The sequence below is a fragment of the Nuphar pumila genome, chromosome 16, assembly GCF_984573655.1.
Source record: "Nuphar pumila chromosome 16, dmNupPumi1.hap1.1, whole genome shotgun sequence".
Taxonomy (NCBI): Eukaryota; Viridiplantae; Streptophyta; class Magnoliopsida; order Nymphaeales; family Nymphaeaceae; genus Nuphar; species Nuphar pumila.
Genome location: NC_143264.1, coordinates 80,196,824 through 80,211,907, shown reverse-complemented (window position 1 = coordinate 80,211,907; position 15,084 = coordinate 80,196,824). Strand labels below are relative to the sequence as shown.

The following is a 15,084-nucleotide window of genomic DNA, read 5'->3' as shown; positions in this document are numbered from 1 at the left end:
GCGTATTCAAAATACGTGTGTCAGGTGCGTAATTTTGGTTTATAGATCAATGTGAATTTTGTAAAGTCTTACAAAATTTGTATACACAGTCTACAAAATCTATTACAAATGTCTGTACACAAAAAAATTGTCATGTTCGAGAAATTGAATGTTGAACCAAAAATTGTTATATCTCTCTCTCAACAGTAGAACGTAACCCTCTTCACGTTATCCTTGAGAACAGGTAGACGTTTAAAATGGCTTCCTCTTACTCCTGGGGGCCTCACGTCCTTCATTGTTTTCTAGATAATCTTGCAATCTAGGGTTTTGTATCTTTCATAATTAGAAAATCCATCAATTTTTTGCATAGTTCTGTGCGGAATCCAGGTATATCATCCTAAAAAAAAAGTCAGACCAATATAGAAACCCTTACACCAATAATATAAGATAATAAAACATGTTTAAGTGTACAACATACAACGGTGAATTTTGGTTCTCGTCCATAGTATATTGCTTCAATATACTTCATTATAAAGATGCCACAATCGATGCCATTATTTTGTAAAAGAGCATCATCTACGACGTGAAACCTCCACGGGCCAATGACGACACCCAACATGTCTTTGAAAAATCCAACTAGTGGTTTATGCAAAAGCAAGTAAATTCTGGGCCACAGAACAAGATACTGTAATCTTATAGTTAGAAACTTACCAAATGCACAATGTCACGGTCCACACCAATGTTATAGTCCAAGGAGTTGTATAACCATATTTTTTGTTTTCGTACATCCAACACGTATAAGACTCAATGCTTTTTCGATTGCCGCATTGTAGGAATCAATATCTGCAAATCAATTATAAAATATCTTACAAAATCGATATAAAAATGCATATTGATAGTATAAAAATCGATATTAAGAATTAGCATATAAATCTATATTAAGAATCAAAATAATATCTTAAATTGATATTAAAAATCAATATTAAAAATCAGAACAATATCTTAAATCGATATAGAAATTCCTATTGATAGCTTAAAAATATTTGACCTTGTAAATTCATTTACACTCGATAGGTCTTAAACCTTTAGGTAAAGTGGTGATAGACAAGCTATTATTTTCTTCCAAGGCACGAATTTTTGCAGCCATGACATCATGTCAACAAGCTTCTTTCACTGCTTGACTGAAGGAGGTGGAAATAAGGAAGGCCAAATGTGAAGATGGAAATTTATCAAACGAGACAAAATTTGCAAGAGGAAACTAAGTACCTTTGAAAGTGCGTGGCTTTGAAGACAACGTTGGTGTAGGCGAGTAAGCGATGCAACAATAAAAATTCTTTAAGAGCATCAATGGTTGACGTTCTCATGAGGAACACTTTAGGATGGGTTCTTTTGGCTGGTTTTCGAGGGGGGCAACGATCTCAATGGTGGTGTCTTCATGACTATCTGTTCCTTGAGATTATTCATTATTTGAATTGTGATGATCTATTTGTGAATTTGTCATTTATTGATGGCAGAAGTCAAGTTGAGATGAACTTTCGGTAATGAGTATTGGCATGACAGGTGTTGCATCCAACTCTTTTATCATATGCATGTCTAGTAGATCTCCCTTTAGAGAGATGAATCAAATTTGGTGTTCATGATAACACCTTGACTATTGGCAGCATGGGCTATGTGATCATCAACAACATGAATAAAGACATGTGTCTATCGATGCTTTTCTTCATGAAGCACTAATGAGTATGCCTTAGCAACAGTTGGTAGTGGGTCCATCAAGAGAATGTTCCCATGAACCATATTGAATATGTCATTTGGCCTCATGAGAAATTGAATGACTTTCTCATTTTTTTGTTTATCTACAATTGATTTTATGGCTCAACACGTACATGTTGGGGGAGGGATGTAAGTTTCCAACTCATCCCGGTAACTTTTCAACTTGATGAAATAAAAGGTGACTAAGCTACTTTCTTGTTGGTGACAACATATGGCACTTCTAATATGATAGATTCAGAGTGCATGACTTTGAGTAAATCGTTCTTTAAGGTCTGACCAGGCCTCTTGGATGCATATATCACACTTTCTGCTAGGTCTCTAGATATAGAGTTTAGAATCCAAGTTAGAATCATGTGATAACGCCTCAATGATAGAGAATATTAAGGAGGTGAAGGATCTGGTCGAGGAATTGATTAATCGATAAATCCCAATTTATTTTTGGCACTAAATCTTTTACAAAATTTTAGGATTTTAGTTTTTGTTGCATTTGCACCACAATTTGCTAGATTCTACCCGATCTTTTCACATTTGCTAGATTCCAGGATATAGAGAAAAATTTAATCTACTTTTTTCACATAGGTATGCAAGGATCTTCCTCTTTTGAATGCACTTTACAATCGTCCCATATTTTATGGGAGAATAATAAAAAATAGAATTTCTCTTATTTTTACAAAAATAAAAAACAAAATAATTCTTTTACATAATTTTAGGACAGTCTCTTTGTTTCTTCAAGTAAGAATTCTTTTTCTAATTCTTGGATTTTATACTTTGGATGTTCTTTTCATATGTGCCCCAATAAAAGTGTATTTGACTACTACACCCCATATAATGGTAGTACCTTTCTTATAAAAAATGATGTTGTGCCTAGGACTGTAAGAATTGATAGTATAAAGATAAAGATGTTTGATAAGACTTCATATTTTTTATGATGTGAGGAATATGCCAGAGTTACGAAATAAATAGATGTTATCATATCTTTACAAAAATAAAAAAACAAAATAGATCTTTTACATAATTTTAGGACATTCTCTTTATTTCTTTAGGTAAGGATTTTTTTCTTGATTTATGGATTTTTAGACTTTGGATGTACTTTTCATATGTGCTTCAATAAAACTGTATTTGATTCCTACACCCCATGTAATGATGGTATCATTCTCATGAAAAATGATGTTGCACGTAAGATTGTAAGAATTAGTAGTATAAAGATAAAGATGTTTGATGTAGTCATTCATATTTTTTTGATGTCATACATGTGTAAGAGTTACAAAAGAAACACATTTTCTCATATCTTTACAAAAATAAAAAGCAAAATAAATCTTTTATAGAATTTTAGAAGTCTCTTTATTTCTTTAGGTAAGGTTTTTTTTTCTTGATTCGTGGATTTTAGAAATTGGATGTTCAGCTCTAGAGTTTATTTGCAAATTTATTATCAAATATTATTTAGACTTGTTCATTTAGGATATCTAATCTCAACTCACTCAAGAAGCAACCAATCTTGATCCTGAAGGGCGCATCCATATTACAAGATATATATTCAGCTTGTTGAGTATGCAATGCCACACAAATTTGTTTCTTGCATGACCAAGAAACATCATTACCTCTCAATGTAAAGACATATCTGAAAGTGAAATTTTCATCATCAATGCTTCTTGCAAAGTCAGCATATGAATAACCATTAGTCTATGTGAGGGGTAATTCTTAGTACTAGGTAGTCTGGACAATTTTTTCTGTGTGGATGAATATCCAAGATCAGGAACCCTATGAGAATGAAAATCTAAAGAACAATAGATTATTTTCCTCAACCACAATGCATTAGGAAGTTTTTTGAGCTTGGTTGGAAAAAGCTGGTACTCCAACCATATATGTGTGTTTAACAGTTGCACTACGATTACAACCAGATATGGTAAAACTTGACAAAAGTTACTTAACTCTAGTGATGTGTCTCTACTAGCCTAAGGTAAAATGTAAAATAAATTGTGTGAATGAACACCCCCTGAAGGTAAGAATGCTTATAGTGTACCAAACTAGTGGTGTCTCAGGTATTGAATCGGATAGTCACTTAATTCTTTAAAATGTTTTGCTAGTATGATATTTAATGCAAAAACTAGTTAATTTAAAAGATAATAATATAATTCATACATATAGGATAGGCATATAGATATATAATTATTTGTTTAATTAATCATTCAAATTAATTATGTAAATAATTTTTTATTGATTATTTGGATTGAATTATTTTGATTATATACATAAATCATAAGAAATTATGAGGTGCAAATAATTTCTTATGATCTTTCCATTAATTGCAAGTATTTAAATTTAGTTCAATTAAAGAGATTTTCATGTGAAATGAAATAAGAATATGTATTGATTGCGAAAGAATACATAAATGATATGTGTATTATGTATGAATATTATGTAATGTCACATATGAGAGGTGTAACATATTTTTGTGTACATAACTTTATACATACTAGAAACCCTATTAAGGCCTGCTAGTACATATTTTGACATTAAATTGTTTCACTTGTTTTTATTTAAAAAAAATTCAGGTTCACAGAGATGAATAGATGAATGCTAAAGTACACAAGGACTCAACTGAAATTTTAGTATAGAAGGTTTATTTGAATTGTCTCTAAGTCTTTGTGTTTTTGGCTTGTATAAACTCTTATATTCATTCAATGGAATGCAATATTTTTTTGAAATAATTATTGTGGTTTGGTTTTCAACTTGTGACAAATTCGATGATTAGAATAAATTTTTTTTTAAATAACTTATGTTGTGTTCTAAACAAATTTTAAGTCTCTAATTTTTTGGAGAGTTATAGTATTGGTTTCATGGTAGATCGTCAATGACGATGCAACCTGCTATTTTCTATCTTCATTTAGTTCAACGTCTTCAATTGATATGAACAGAGACAACTTGGACTTTGTCTATGTTTTTCTGCGGCAATTTGATGTATTTATGTGGCGCTTTGTTTTTAACAAGTATAGTGATACATTACTATTTAAAAATAAAAACATATATTTTTTATAATAAATAGCCGATAAAATCATAAATATCATGTTCAAAATGTGATATTTGTTTTTTGACAAAAAGATAATGAGAATTTGAAAATATCATGAGAATTTATCATAGTTAACTTTCTAGTAAATTTTTGCTATATTTTTGCAAGATTTTCATAAATCTTGTGAAATTTATAGCTACGCCTACACTAGGTAAAAGTCAACAAGGGATATGTCCTCCAATGAGAAGAGACGTCTCCATATGACTCTATTAACTACTCTAGCAACTCTTATAATGACCTAACTACGGTTAACAAACAAATATACCAAAAACTACCAAACCCAATTGAAATTCAAACCAAAGATGAATATAAACCTCGTCAAAGACCCAGTCAATACTAAACTTCAACGTAGCATTGATGGCCCTCTTGTCCTCCTTAATAATGCCGATCCTAACTAATTTAAGTGGGGGATCCAAATGGACCACTTCAAAAACTCATAGTGGCCAATGACCAATATGCACTAAATAAGCAATAATAATGCAATAAAAAGACCGAGTACGGAATACTCGTAATAAAAAATCAAAACCCATGCGGGATGGAGGCAGGAATGGAAGGTAGGATTTTGAGACAGGATGAAGGTGGAAACCTTGTCCCCCACCACTGACCCGGTCCACTGCCATCTCTGGTCAGATTTGGTAAGCCAAAATGATATCAGATTATAATCGGATGAGGGTATGGTTTTGACTTTTTGTTACAGAATCTAACAAATAAGCAGATTTGATGGATATTCGAATCGGATTACAAAAAAAACAAACAAATATGATATAAGCTTTTCACCATCCATAACTGAATCTGAATTCAAACCCATTTAGCCAATATCCGGTTAGTTGGATATATAATTGGCTACATCTGATCCACCAGTACATGTTGACTCAATACCGACTTTGGTAGTCGGTTTTTTATTTTTCATTGGGACGACGGCGACCACATCATTTTGGTGTCGTTTTTCTTGTTCACGTCAATTATCATGTTGGGTGGCAAGTGAGTTTACCATATGGGATATAAATATGTGTTCTTCCTGTACCGTAACTTGTTTGATCTGGAATGATTCATGTTCGTGTGGGTTGTGGTCGTGCCAATTCAGATATGTTTTGTTTATTTTACATGTTTAATTAGTTATACAGTGTCAATATGCGTAACTAAAATATCTTTACCAACTAAATATGTTTATTAGGAGGAATGAAAACCTACCCACTAAAAAATATGACAAACCTACCCACCACATGTTTTATCAGATTTTTAGCCTTTTTTTCAAATTTATGACCTTACATATTTGATCTATATGCTTTTTTTTACAGGAATTCATTCTTAGAACATTTAATTCCTATGCATGAATAGGTTTTTACAAGTTAAAAAAAAAATTAGGGATGCACAATTTTTATAAATTTTTGGGGCTCCAAATACCATTTTTTCTATCTAAAATTCACGATCAAAGTGTCAATTTCTAGTAAATTAATCATGCTGAATACATCTGTACAATCAAAATTTTGGAAAAGATACTGAAATTTTTTCCATCAGGTAGGTTGGGCATGTTTTATTTTCATAGTTTTTATCTTTTTTTTCAAAAATTTCACAGTACAGATGTGATCTAGATGCTTGGTTTTATAGGAATAGAATCTTAGATCATCCAATTAAGTTGTATAAGAAGGATCTGTCAATGACTTGGAATTTTCATAAATATTCAAGCATAAAAATTTCATTTCTTAATCCGATTAGGATGATCCAACAGCCAATTCCTAGCAAATAAACCACGCCTAATGCATCTGCAAAGTTAGATTTGCAAAAAAAACCCTTCAAAAAATCTCCATTCATGCTAACAAACATATTTGGTTGGTAAACATATCAGTTTTTCCTGTCAACATAGGGCCTTTGTTGGTGTTAGCACAAGAGCACACAAAAGTAGGGCCCTTCTATCCAACAGTGGCATCAAAGCGAGACCCATATTCAACATTGCCTGTCCAGCCACTATGATCACCACCCAAAATTCCCCACCAACACCAAGGTTTCACCTAATGTCGTCGGTATCAGAATTGGACCTGTATCATTTGGCCAACGATTCGAGTAAATAGGCCATAGTGATTCTCAAGTGAATCGTTTTAATTCGCCTAAAAATTAAATAAAAAATATTATGTGTCAATCAAAATGTAACACGGTTAAAGCCATTAAAATATTATTAAAAATTAATTTTAAGCTATTTTTATATTTATTAAAAAATAGCCGATTCAGGTCAATATCGTATCGATTTTCTGGCATTAAGATACGTATCAGCCTATACACACCAATACTGAGCACTGGTTTCACCCATCAAACCAGCAAGGACGGCACCAGGTAGCCGGATGGTTTTTGGCAGCAGATGAGCCACATCGGGTTGCGCCGTGAGGCTCAGCCAAGGTGGTGGTGGCAAGGAGGGGACCTCCGACAGCCAGCCGGACGAACACCTCACTGGAATCCTAGAGGTCATCTTCACAGACCACCACCACCAGGAACCTCTCACTGAACCACCACTGCCATCACTATCATCATCCAAACTTCTCCTTCAAAACCCATTTGCCGGACCACCACTATTAGTGTCACCACCACCACCCTCCCCAACTCCCTCTAGATCCATTTTCAATTGGTTTAGGAGATAAGGGCAATTTAATAATTTGATCTCCTGAAAGGAGAGAGTGAGAAATGGAAAGAGGACAGGCAGCACATTGCATAAATTCGCAGACGTGGTATTCAAAATCACTCCACCATGACATGCAACTGTCACATACAGTAATTCTTTAATTCATTTTTCATATATTACATTTTCGTAACATTAAGTCCCAAACAAACATTGGAAATACTCAAGCAAATGAAAAAAAAAAAAAAAAGAATCCCAATCGAAAAGATTTTCGCGGGACTTGAAATCTCACTTCCCCCAATGACCCCAATTCTCGTAGAAGTTCCAGCTCATGTTAATTTTGTGTTTTTACTTTTTACTATGAGAATCCAAAGAAATGTCGTTGAAGGGCAGGATTTGTTGGATCCAGTTTGTATTTGAATTTAAACATAGTAGGCCAATTTGATCTTCACACAAAAAAAAATGTCCTTGATTCAAATCCCAGTCAAGGTACCCAATCAGGACTTAGACCAACCTAAAACTGACATATAATACTGCATGAACATGGTGTTCAGCTAGTTGGAGAAGAATATCTAACACGAAATGAAATCCCAAGAAGAATCACATATTAAACATGGATAGTCCTATATTAAAGATTTGTCAATCATTCTAAACTTTTCTCTCCCAAGCATTTTCAAGCCTCGATAGGTATACCATCTGGGCCAACTGCCCTTCTTGATTTGACGGACAAATAAGATACCTAATGAGGGAAGAAAGAGTACTTTGGTGCCTCTATATAAGAATAAGGGTGATATACAAGATTGCACAAACTATCGTGGTATAAAACTCATGAGTCATACTATGAAACTTTGGGAGAGGGTGATTGAGTCTAGGTTAAGGAAGGTTGTCATGATATCGGAGAATCAATTTGGTTTTATGACCGGAAGATCAACTATAGAAGCTATGCATCTTCTTAAACAACTTATTAAGAGAAATAGAGAAAGAAACAAAGATTTGCATATGGTTTTTATTGATTTGGAGAAGGCATACGATAGAGTACCTAGGGACGTTCTCTGGTGGACAATGATAAAGAAAGATGTTTCTTTCAAGTACATTAGTATAATTAAAGATATGTACGAAGGAGTAGTAATCAATGTCCGCACTTGTGGAGGGGTAACAACCAATTTTCCTATAACAGTTGGGTTACATCAAGGATCTGCTTTAAGCCCTTTCCTATTTGCTATAGTGATGGATGAGCTTACGAGATCAATTCAAGAAAATGTGTTGTGGTGTATGTTGTTTGTTGATGATATTGTTTTGATTGATGAGTCTAGAGCTGGGGTTAACGCTAAGCTAGAATTATGGAGACAGACATTGGAAGCAAGAGGCTTTAAGTTGAGTAAGAGTATGACAGAATATATGGAATGTCGGTTTAGTAAGCAACGTAGTAATGATGGGAGTGTAGTGAAGCTTGGTGAGCAAGAAATACTAGTGGATGATTGTTTCAAATATTTGTGATCTATCATTTAAAAGTATGGAGAAATTGATGGAGATGTAAATCATAGAATAAAGGTTGGGTGGATGAAATGAAAAAGTGCAACTGAAGTGTTGTGCGATCATAGAATGTCATTGCGGTTGAAGGAAAAGTTTTATAGGACGACTTTTAGGCTCGCTTTATTATATGGTACGGAATGTTGGGCTGCCAAGAGACATCATATTCAAAAAATGAGTGTAGTTGAGATGCGTATGCTTAGATGGATGTGTGGAAATACAATAAAAGATAAGATTCGGAACAAGGAGATACGTAAGAAGGTAGGCGTTGCACCCATTGAAAATAAGATGAGAGAGAATCGTTTACGGTGATTTGGACATATTCGGCGAAGGCCTAATGATGCTCCAGTTAGAAGGATGGAGAAATGGAAAAATATATTAGTTAAAAGAGGTCGGGGTAGGCCTAGGAAGACATGGATGGAGATGATAGGAAAGGATATGAATGCTTTGAACCTCACCGAGGACATGGCATTGGATAGGAATGATTAGAGGAGAAGGATTCATGTGGAAGACCCAGAATGATTTTTTTTTTTGGTCCATATCGCCGACCCCAATTGTTTTGGGATGAAAGCATAGTTGTTGTTTAAGTCCTATAGTAGGGTAAGTTGGCACAAAGTAAGAAAAAAGAATAATGGGCCAAAAGTAAAAAAAAAACAAGAAATAAGAATGACGGATTTCACTATGACAGAGTAAAAAGAAAAACAAAAAGAAAATTGAAGGTAATACGTTTTGTAATCAAAAGTAACCCCGTTACTTTCATGGACAGAAACATCCTCAAGATTAAGATCAATAAAGTTTATAAGGGTATCCAAGGTCATGCCTCATAAAAGCCTAAATGCTGGCCATATGTCATGTTTCGAACGTGTGTTCTCCAGACCATGCATCCAAATTGAATCCGAACACAAAGGAAGACAATTGTATACACCTAGCAGACCACTAATGAATACAGTAGGTATTCAGTGACTGCAACAAACTCCATGGAAATATCAGAAGAGATTCTTATTAGAAAGATATTAACTGAAGCATTACAGTCTACACCTACCATCATACATACTGCAAAAAGGTGCCCCAGATTATTTATAAATGGAGGTATCTTATCAAAATATGGATATTTAAAATAATTATGACAAAATGAGTACCTAGTATTGATGAAGAAGTGATTTGGAGTGCCAATCTTCCATAGTTTATATGGAAAATCTGATGAGGTCTATTCTTTGACCTGCAACTCTCTGCTTAAACAGACGAGAGAAAAACAAATCAATCTGGTCACTTAGAACCGATCCCCAACACAAGCTCCATCACGATATATGCTTAAGGAGAACCTAAATGAGTTTGATTTTAACCTGAGAAACTACATTTTGCTCATCGAGCCCATGCAGAGAGTCTATCAAGTGTACGCGCAGTGAGCCAGGCCCACATGCCTTCTCCATCCCAAGCTCACTTGCCACACCAAATATCGAGAGTGCCAATGCAGTGGCTTCCAGTGCATTCTCAGGATCTGCTGCAACAAAAGCAGCAACAAGAGCTGTGACTGCACACCCAGTTGCTGTGATACGCTGCAACATTGCCACCCCATTGTATGCACCGAGAACACGATGTCCATCTGTAACAATATCCACAGCACCTGATACAGCAACTATGGCACCACATGTTTGTGCCAAATGTTTGGCTGCCTCTATCGCATCCATTGATGTGTGAGTGCTATCCACCCCCTTGAGAATAATAATCCAACAGACCAATAACCAGTTTCAGTTATTCAGCACCAAACGATCAGAGAACGAGAAAACAGCAACACTATCAAGCACAGACTAGGGGAAAATACATGTGGACCACGAATAGGGTACTTATGGTAGTAATGATTTGGGACTCATATATGGATTAGGTCCATGGATAAATTTGTTAGTTTCAATGAACATGGTCTGCCTGACCATAGATGCCACTTTCTTTGTCAGACCTTTCAAGGTTTGATTGACTAATCCAGGCCTTGCAACATTGGACAACTTGCTCAAGTCTTGCCTAGGCTGCTCCACATCTTAACCTAGCCTTCTTCAGGTCTTGCCCTCTGTGAAGACTTCGGATGAGAATATCCCAGGCAAAGACAAGAGTGAGATCAAGCACAAGATTTGGTTGGCTCTATTGCAGCCAAAGACTGGGAATTACCTTGAGTCAAGACTTTGTTGGCTTTGACAAAGTTAAAAGGAACAAACTGACTATATCCTGAGCCTGTGCCTTTTATGACTCAACTGGACATGATGGTCCTGCATCATGCCGAAGTGTATACAAGCAGGTTGGACTGGCTCAACCACCCAAGTTCCACGGGATTGCCAGCATAAAGATTGAGCAGAAAAAAGAAATAGAACGAGGGGAAACCTAGCAAAAAAGTGATGGTGAGACAGTATATGCATACAATTTAAAAGAAATGCAGAGAAATTACAGAATTTTGTCTAAATTTACATATAACCACAGTTGAAAATTAGATCTCGATGTGTTTATGGCATGACGAGTTCTGAATCATGTCACTACACTTTCCTCATTAACAACATGAGAATTTATCAAATGAAACAAATTTATCCTGACAAGCAATTCACATATTATTGCTCCATGTAGGTTTGACAGAAGCTTGTTAAGATAACAAATTTATTTGAATTAATATTTTGACTGCTAGGTTTGTAAATCAATGTATCAATTGGTAGGCATAGCATACAAGTGAACTTCAATGCCAGATCCATATAAAAGATGACAAGGAACCAAGATTGAAATATGAACAGGAAAAGAAAAAAGAAAGCATAAGGAACCACACAAGTAAATCATCGATTAAATAGTTGGTGAGTAGGTTCACCTAGTTCCCAAACAAGTAAAATCTTCATTTGGCTACCTAGCAGAAGCAGTTGACAACAATGTAAGCTGTGAAAATGAGTGCAGGTAAACATAGAGCTTGAAACATCAATAAAATTCATCAGCCATCCAAATATGCCATCAATTCAGAGGGGCAAGCCCATTCTGAAGTATTTGACTTTGTTTCATATTACTGTGTTTGTGAGCAGGTTACATTCCAACATCTTCTATTTTTAGGATATGCTGCTTTCCCTCTTCTAATTAAACTGATCGGACTCTTGGTATGGATAGACCTAACAGAAGACTAAAGAGTAATGGCAGCAGGCCATTGAACTCAATGGTTTCTCATATGCAATTATCGACTCCAGAGATATGTTAACAAGGAGAAGATAAAATTGTTTGAAGCACAGAGAGGACCAGAAGAAACCTTTGTTTCAAAAAAGGGGAGGATGGGTTATTCACTAATGCCTCTTCTGGAGCTTTGAGGCAATGTTTTCCGACTGTTTTTAAGTCATTTTAATGTGCTTCCACTTTTATCGCTTGTTATTTGAGTTACCATTTTGCTCCAACCACTTGAAAGCAGACAATGATCTTTTACTCAATTGATCTGCTGCTTCTTCTTGCTCCAAATCCAAGGCCACCAGTCTGCTTTTCCCCTGTTTCCTTTAAAATCTCTCTCCAACTATATGACTTGTTCACAGTTTCATCAAACAGATAGAAGGCAACAAATTTCACCAAAATGGATCAGGTGAGAGGTGGAGTGACAATCAGAGAACAACAGCATCTAACTGGCGTTTGTTTAAGCCTTAGTGTACCGTTTTCAATTCTTTCCTTTTAGCTGTGAAAAAGTTGTACACGGGGGTAAAACATCATGTGCAGTATATCATTTTTTGGCATCCTAACAGCAGAATTTATAGAAATTTTGAAGGGTGACAATCAAAACCGAAAGGGAAGTCAGATTCCAAGAATGTGTTCTTTATGCATAGACTGACTTGCCCACACCAATAGAATACACTGCCACATTGCAATTTTTATATTGTCCCAGCTTATCCCATCTCTGAAAAAGTGGGTAAATGCATCCAAAGACCCCCTAAAAGTTTCTCAACGTTTCGAGAATCAAATAAAAATCCCGAATTCATAAGGGAATAATTAGCACAAAAGGAACAAGTCATTCACCTTGTTGGGTCCTGCAGAAGCACTCGAGAGGGCGAGGATCTCGGAAGCGTTTCCGCGAACGACCGCCGGGTGGAGGGCCAACAACTCGAGGCAGGATCGGAGGCGGAACTCGGAGGCGGAGACGGCGACCGGGTCGAGCACCCAGGGCTTGCTCAGCCGGTTGGCGAGCTCGGCGGCGGCTCTCATGGAGGCCAACCAGGGCGGGGTGAGTGTGCCGATGTTGATGCAGAGGGCGCCCACGTGAGGGGTGAAGTCGGAGATCTCCTCGAGGGCGTGGACCATGGCAGGGGAAGCCCCCGCGGCCAACAGGGTGTTGGCCATCAAATCCATCGACACGAAGTTGGTGATGCACTGCACCAGAGGGGAGCCCTCCCTCACTCGCCTCAGATATCCCCATGCCTTCCTTCCCCACCCTTCTCCTTCTTTTTCTACTGCTATGCAAGGGGCGCCCAAATTCTTCCCCATTGGAATTTCCAATTCCCAAGTATTGAGGGTGGGATCAGAACGTCTTGGTCCCCAACGGAAATTTCAATTCTCCTGCGGCAAGACTAGTTTTTTATAGTATTCAAATGACACAAAACGAACCATACAAGAGGCACAATTGAACTTGGTTCGACCATTGAAGTGCCTATTATAACAATAGAAGTCCTCAACAAGAGTTCTAAGGTTACTCGTTTATGAGGTTTGAAGGACTTTTTTTTAAAAAGCAGGTTTGAAGGACTTTTTATTGAATACAACCTATCTTCTTGTGTTCTTTCTCTTTGACTAGGTAACAAAAAGGTACATACTATTCCCATATCTTGGACTCTTGAGAGTCTTAATTCAGTTGGCATCCTTGAGAGAGTCAATCTTGAGAGTCCTACACGAGAGAGTCCAATGTGTGCATTAACATCCCCTCAAGTTCAATGGGGTAGGGGGCACATTGAACTTGAGAGAGAAGTTGATGGCGTGGAGAGGCATGTGTCTAACTGCCCGTGATTGCTTATGGGTGATTGGAATGCGGTCTAAGCTCAACCAGAGCGATGTGGGGGCAGTTTTCAGATATTGCAAGTCGGAAATTCAATGATATGATCCTTCAGTGTGGACTGGTCGAGATTCCTACCCCGGGAATTAGATTCACTTGGCATAATCGTCGAAAAGGATTAATCCACATTAGCAGTAAGTTGGACAGAGTGCTTGTTAATGATTCGTGCTTTTCCTTTATCTTGGACAGAATCCATTCCTAAGTCTTGCCCTGATCACGTTGCAAGTGGTGACTAAGCTGTCTTTTAGATTTTTTAAGTTGTGGGTGCGTAAGCAGAATTGCAAAGAGCTCGTCCAATCATGTTGGCAGAAAAGGGTGTTTGTGTCCCAATGTTCATTGTTGTATCTAAACTGAAGGAAGTTAAATTCCGGTTAAAAATATGGAACAAGGAGGAATTTGTTGATATAAATGAAGGAATCAGGTTTTGTAAGGTAGAATTAATTCATATCCAAAGGGATAATTACAACGGTCAGGTGGATTTTTTTGACAGGGAAAAAAACATTAACTGACGAGCTTCAGGAACTTTAGAGATGTGAGGAAGCTTTCTGGAAGGCAGAATGGTGAATTGTGTTATGATTAGATGGAAATTATGTCAGAAGATACTAATTTCTACAAGAGCCTTTTCACTAAAGAGCATTGTGATATGATTGGATGGAAATTATGTCAGAAGCTACTAAAGGTTTCAGCAAGTGAAAATCTTTTTTCCAATGAACCCGTGACTAGAGAGAAAGTGAAGCAGGCTGTATTTGAACCTAAAAGATGGACAGTTCCCCTTGGATGGATGGCTTTTCTGGATTTTTTTTTCATTCATTTCGAGTCATAGTGCATGAAGATATTTGTAGAGCTGTTATGAAGTTTTCTCAGACTGTCCTGATTTTGTGTGAGATCAACACCACTCGTATTGTTCTCATTATGAAAATTCTGGAGGCTGAGACTCGCAGATTTTAGGCCTATTAGCCTTTGTAATATAAAATCATTATAATGGTGATTTTGAATTGGATGAGGTCTATCCCTCAACGTATCATTTCCTACAACCAGAGGGTTTTTGAAATGCAGGAATATCCAGGTAAGTATTCTAATTGCTCATGAGTTAAG

At 36.4% G+C, this 15,084-nt stretch overlaps 1 protein-coding gene across 2 annotated transcripts; it reads right to left on the bottom strand.

Moving 5' to 3' along the window:
- Positions 1-9,940: 9,940 nt before the first annotated feature.
- LOC149813794 (hydroxyethylthiazole kinase family protein) lies at positions 9,941-13,497 on the bottom strand. Of its 2 annotated transcripts, XM_089991867.1 has the most exons (3): positions 12,966-13,497; positions 10,298-10,666; positions 9,941-10,183 (listed from the first exon to the last, which is right to left on the bottom strand). In XM_089991867.1, the coding sequence occupies exons 1-3, from the start codon at positions 13,428-13,430 to the stop codon at positions 10,139-10,141; spliced, it is 879 nt and encodes a 292-aa protein (XP_089847993.1). In that variant the 5' UTR covers positions 13,431-13,497; the 3' UTR covers positions 9,941-10,138. The 2 variants fall into 2 exon arrangements, with proteins under 2 accessions (XP_089847993.1, XP_089847994.1); XM_089991868.1 differs by having other exon boundaries at positions 9,941-10,666.
- Positions 13,498-15,084: the final 1,587 nt, after the last annotated feature.

Bases quoted from the DNA above. Each gene is read 5' to 3' on its own strand.
- LOC149813794 (XM_089991867.1), bottom strand. From the start codon at position 13,430: ATGGGGAAGAATTTGGGCGCCCCTTGCATAGCAGTAGAAAAAGAAGGA. The intron at 10,667-12,965 runs GTGAATGACTTG...ATTATTCTCAAG, and splicing joins CTTCTGCAGGACCCAACAAG to GGGGTGGATAGCACTCACAC. The intron at 10,184-10,297 runs GTTAAAATCAAA...CTGTTTAAGCAG, and splicing joins AGCAAAATGTAGTTTCTCAG to AGAGTTGCAGGTCAAAGAAT.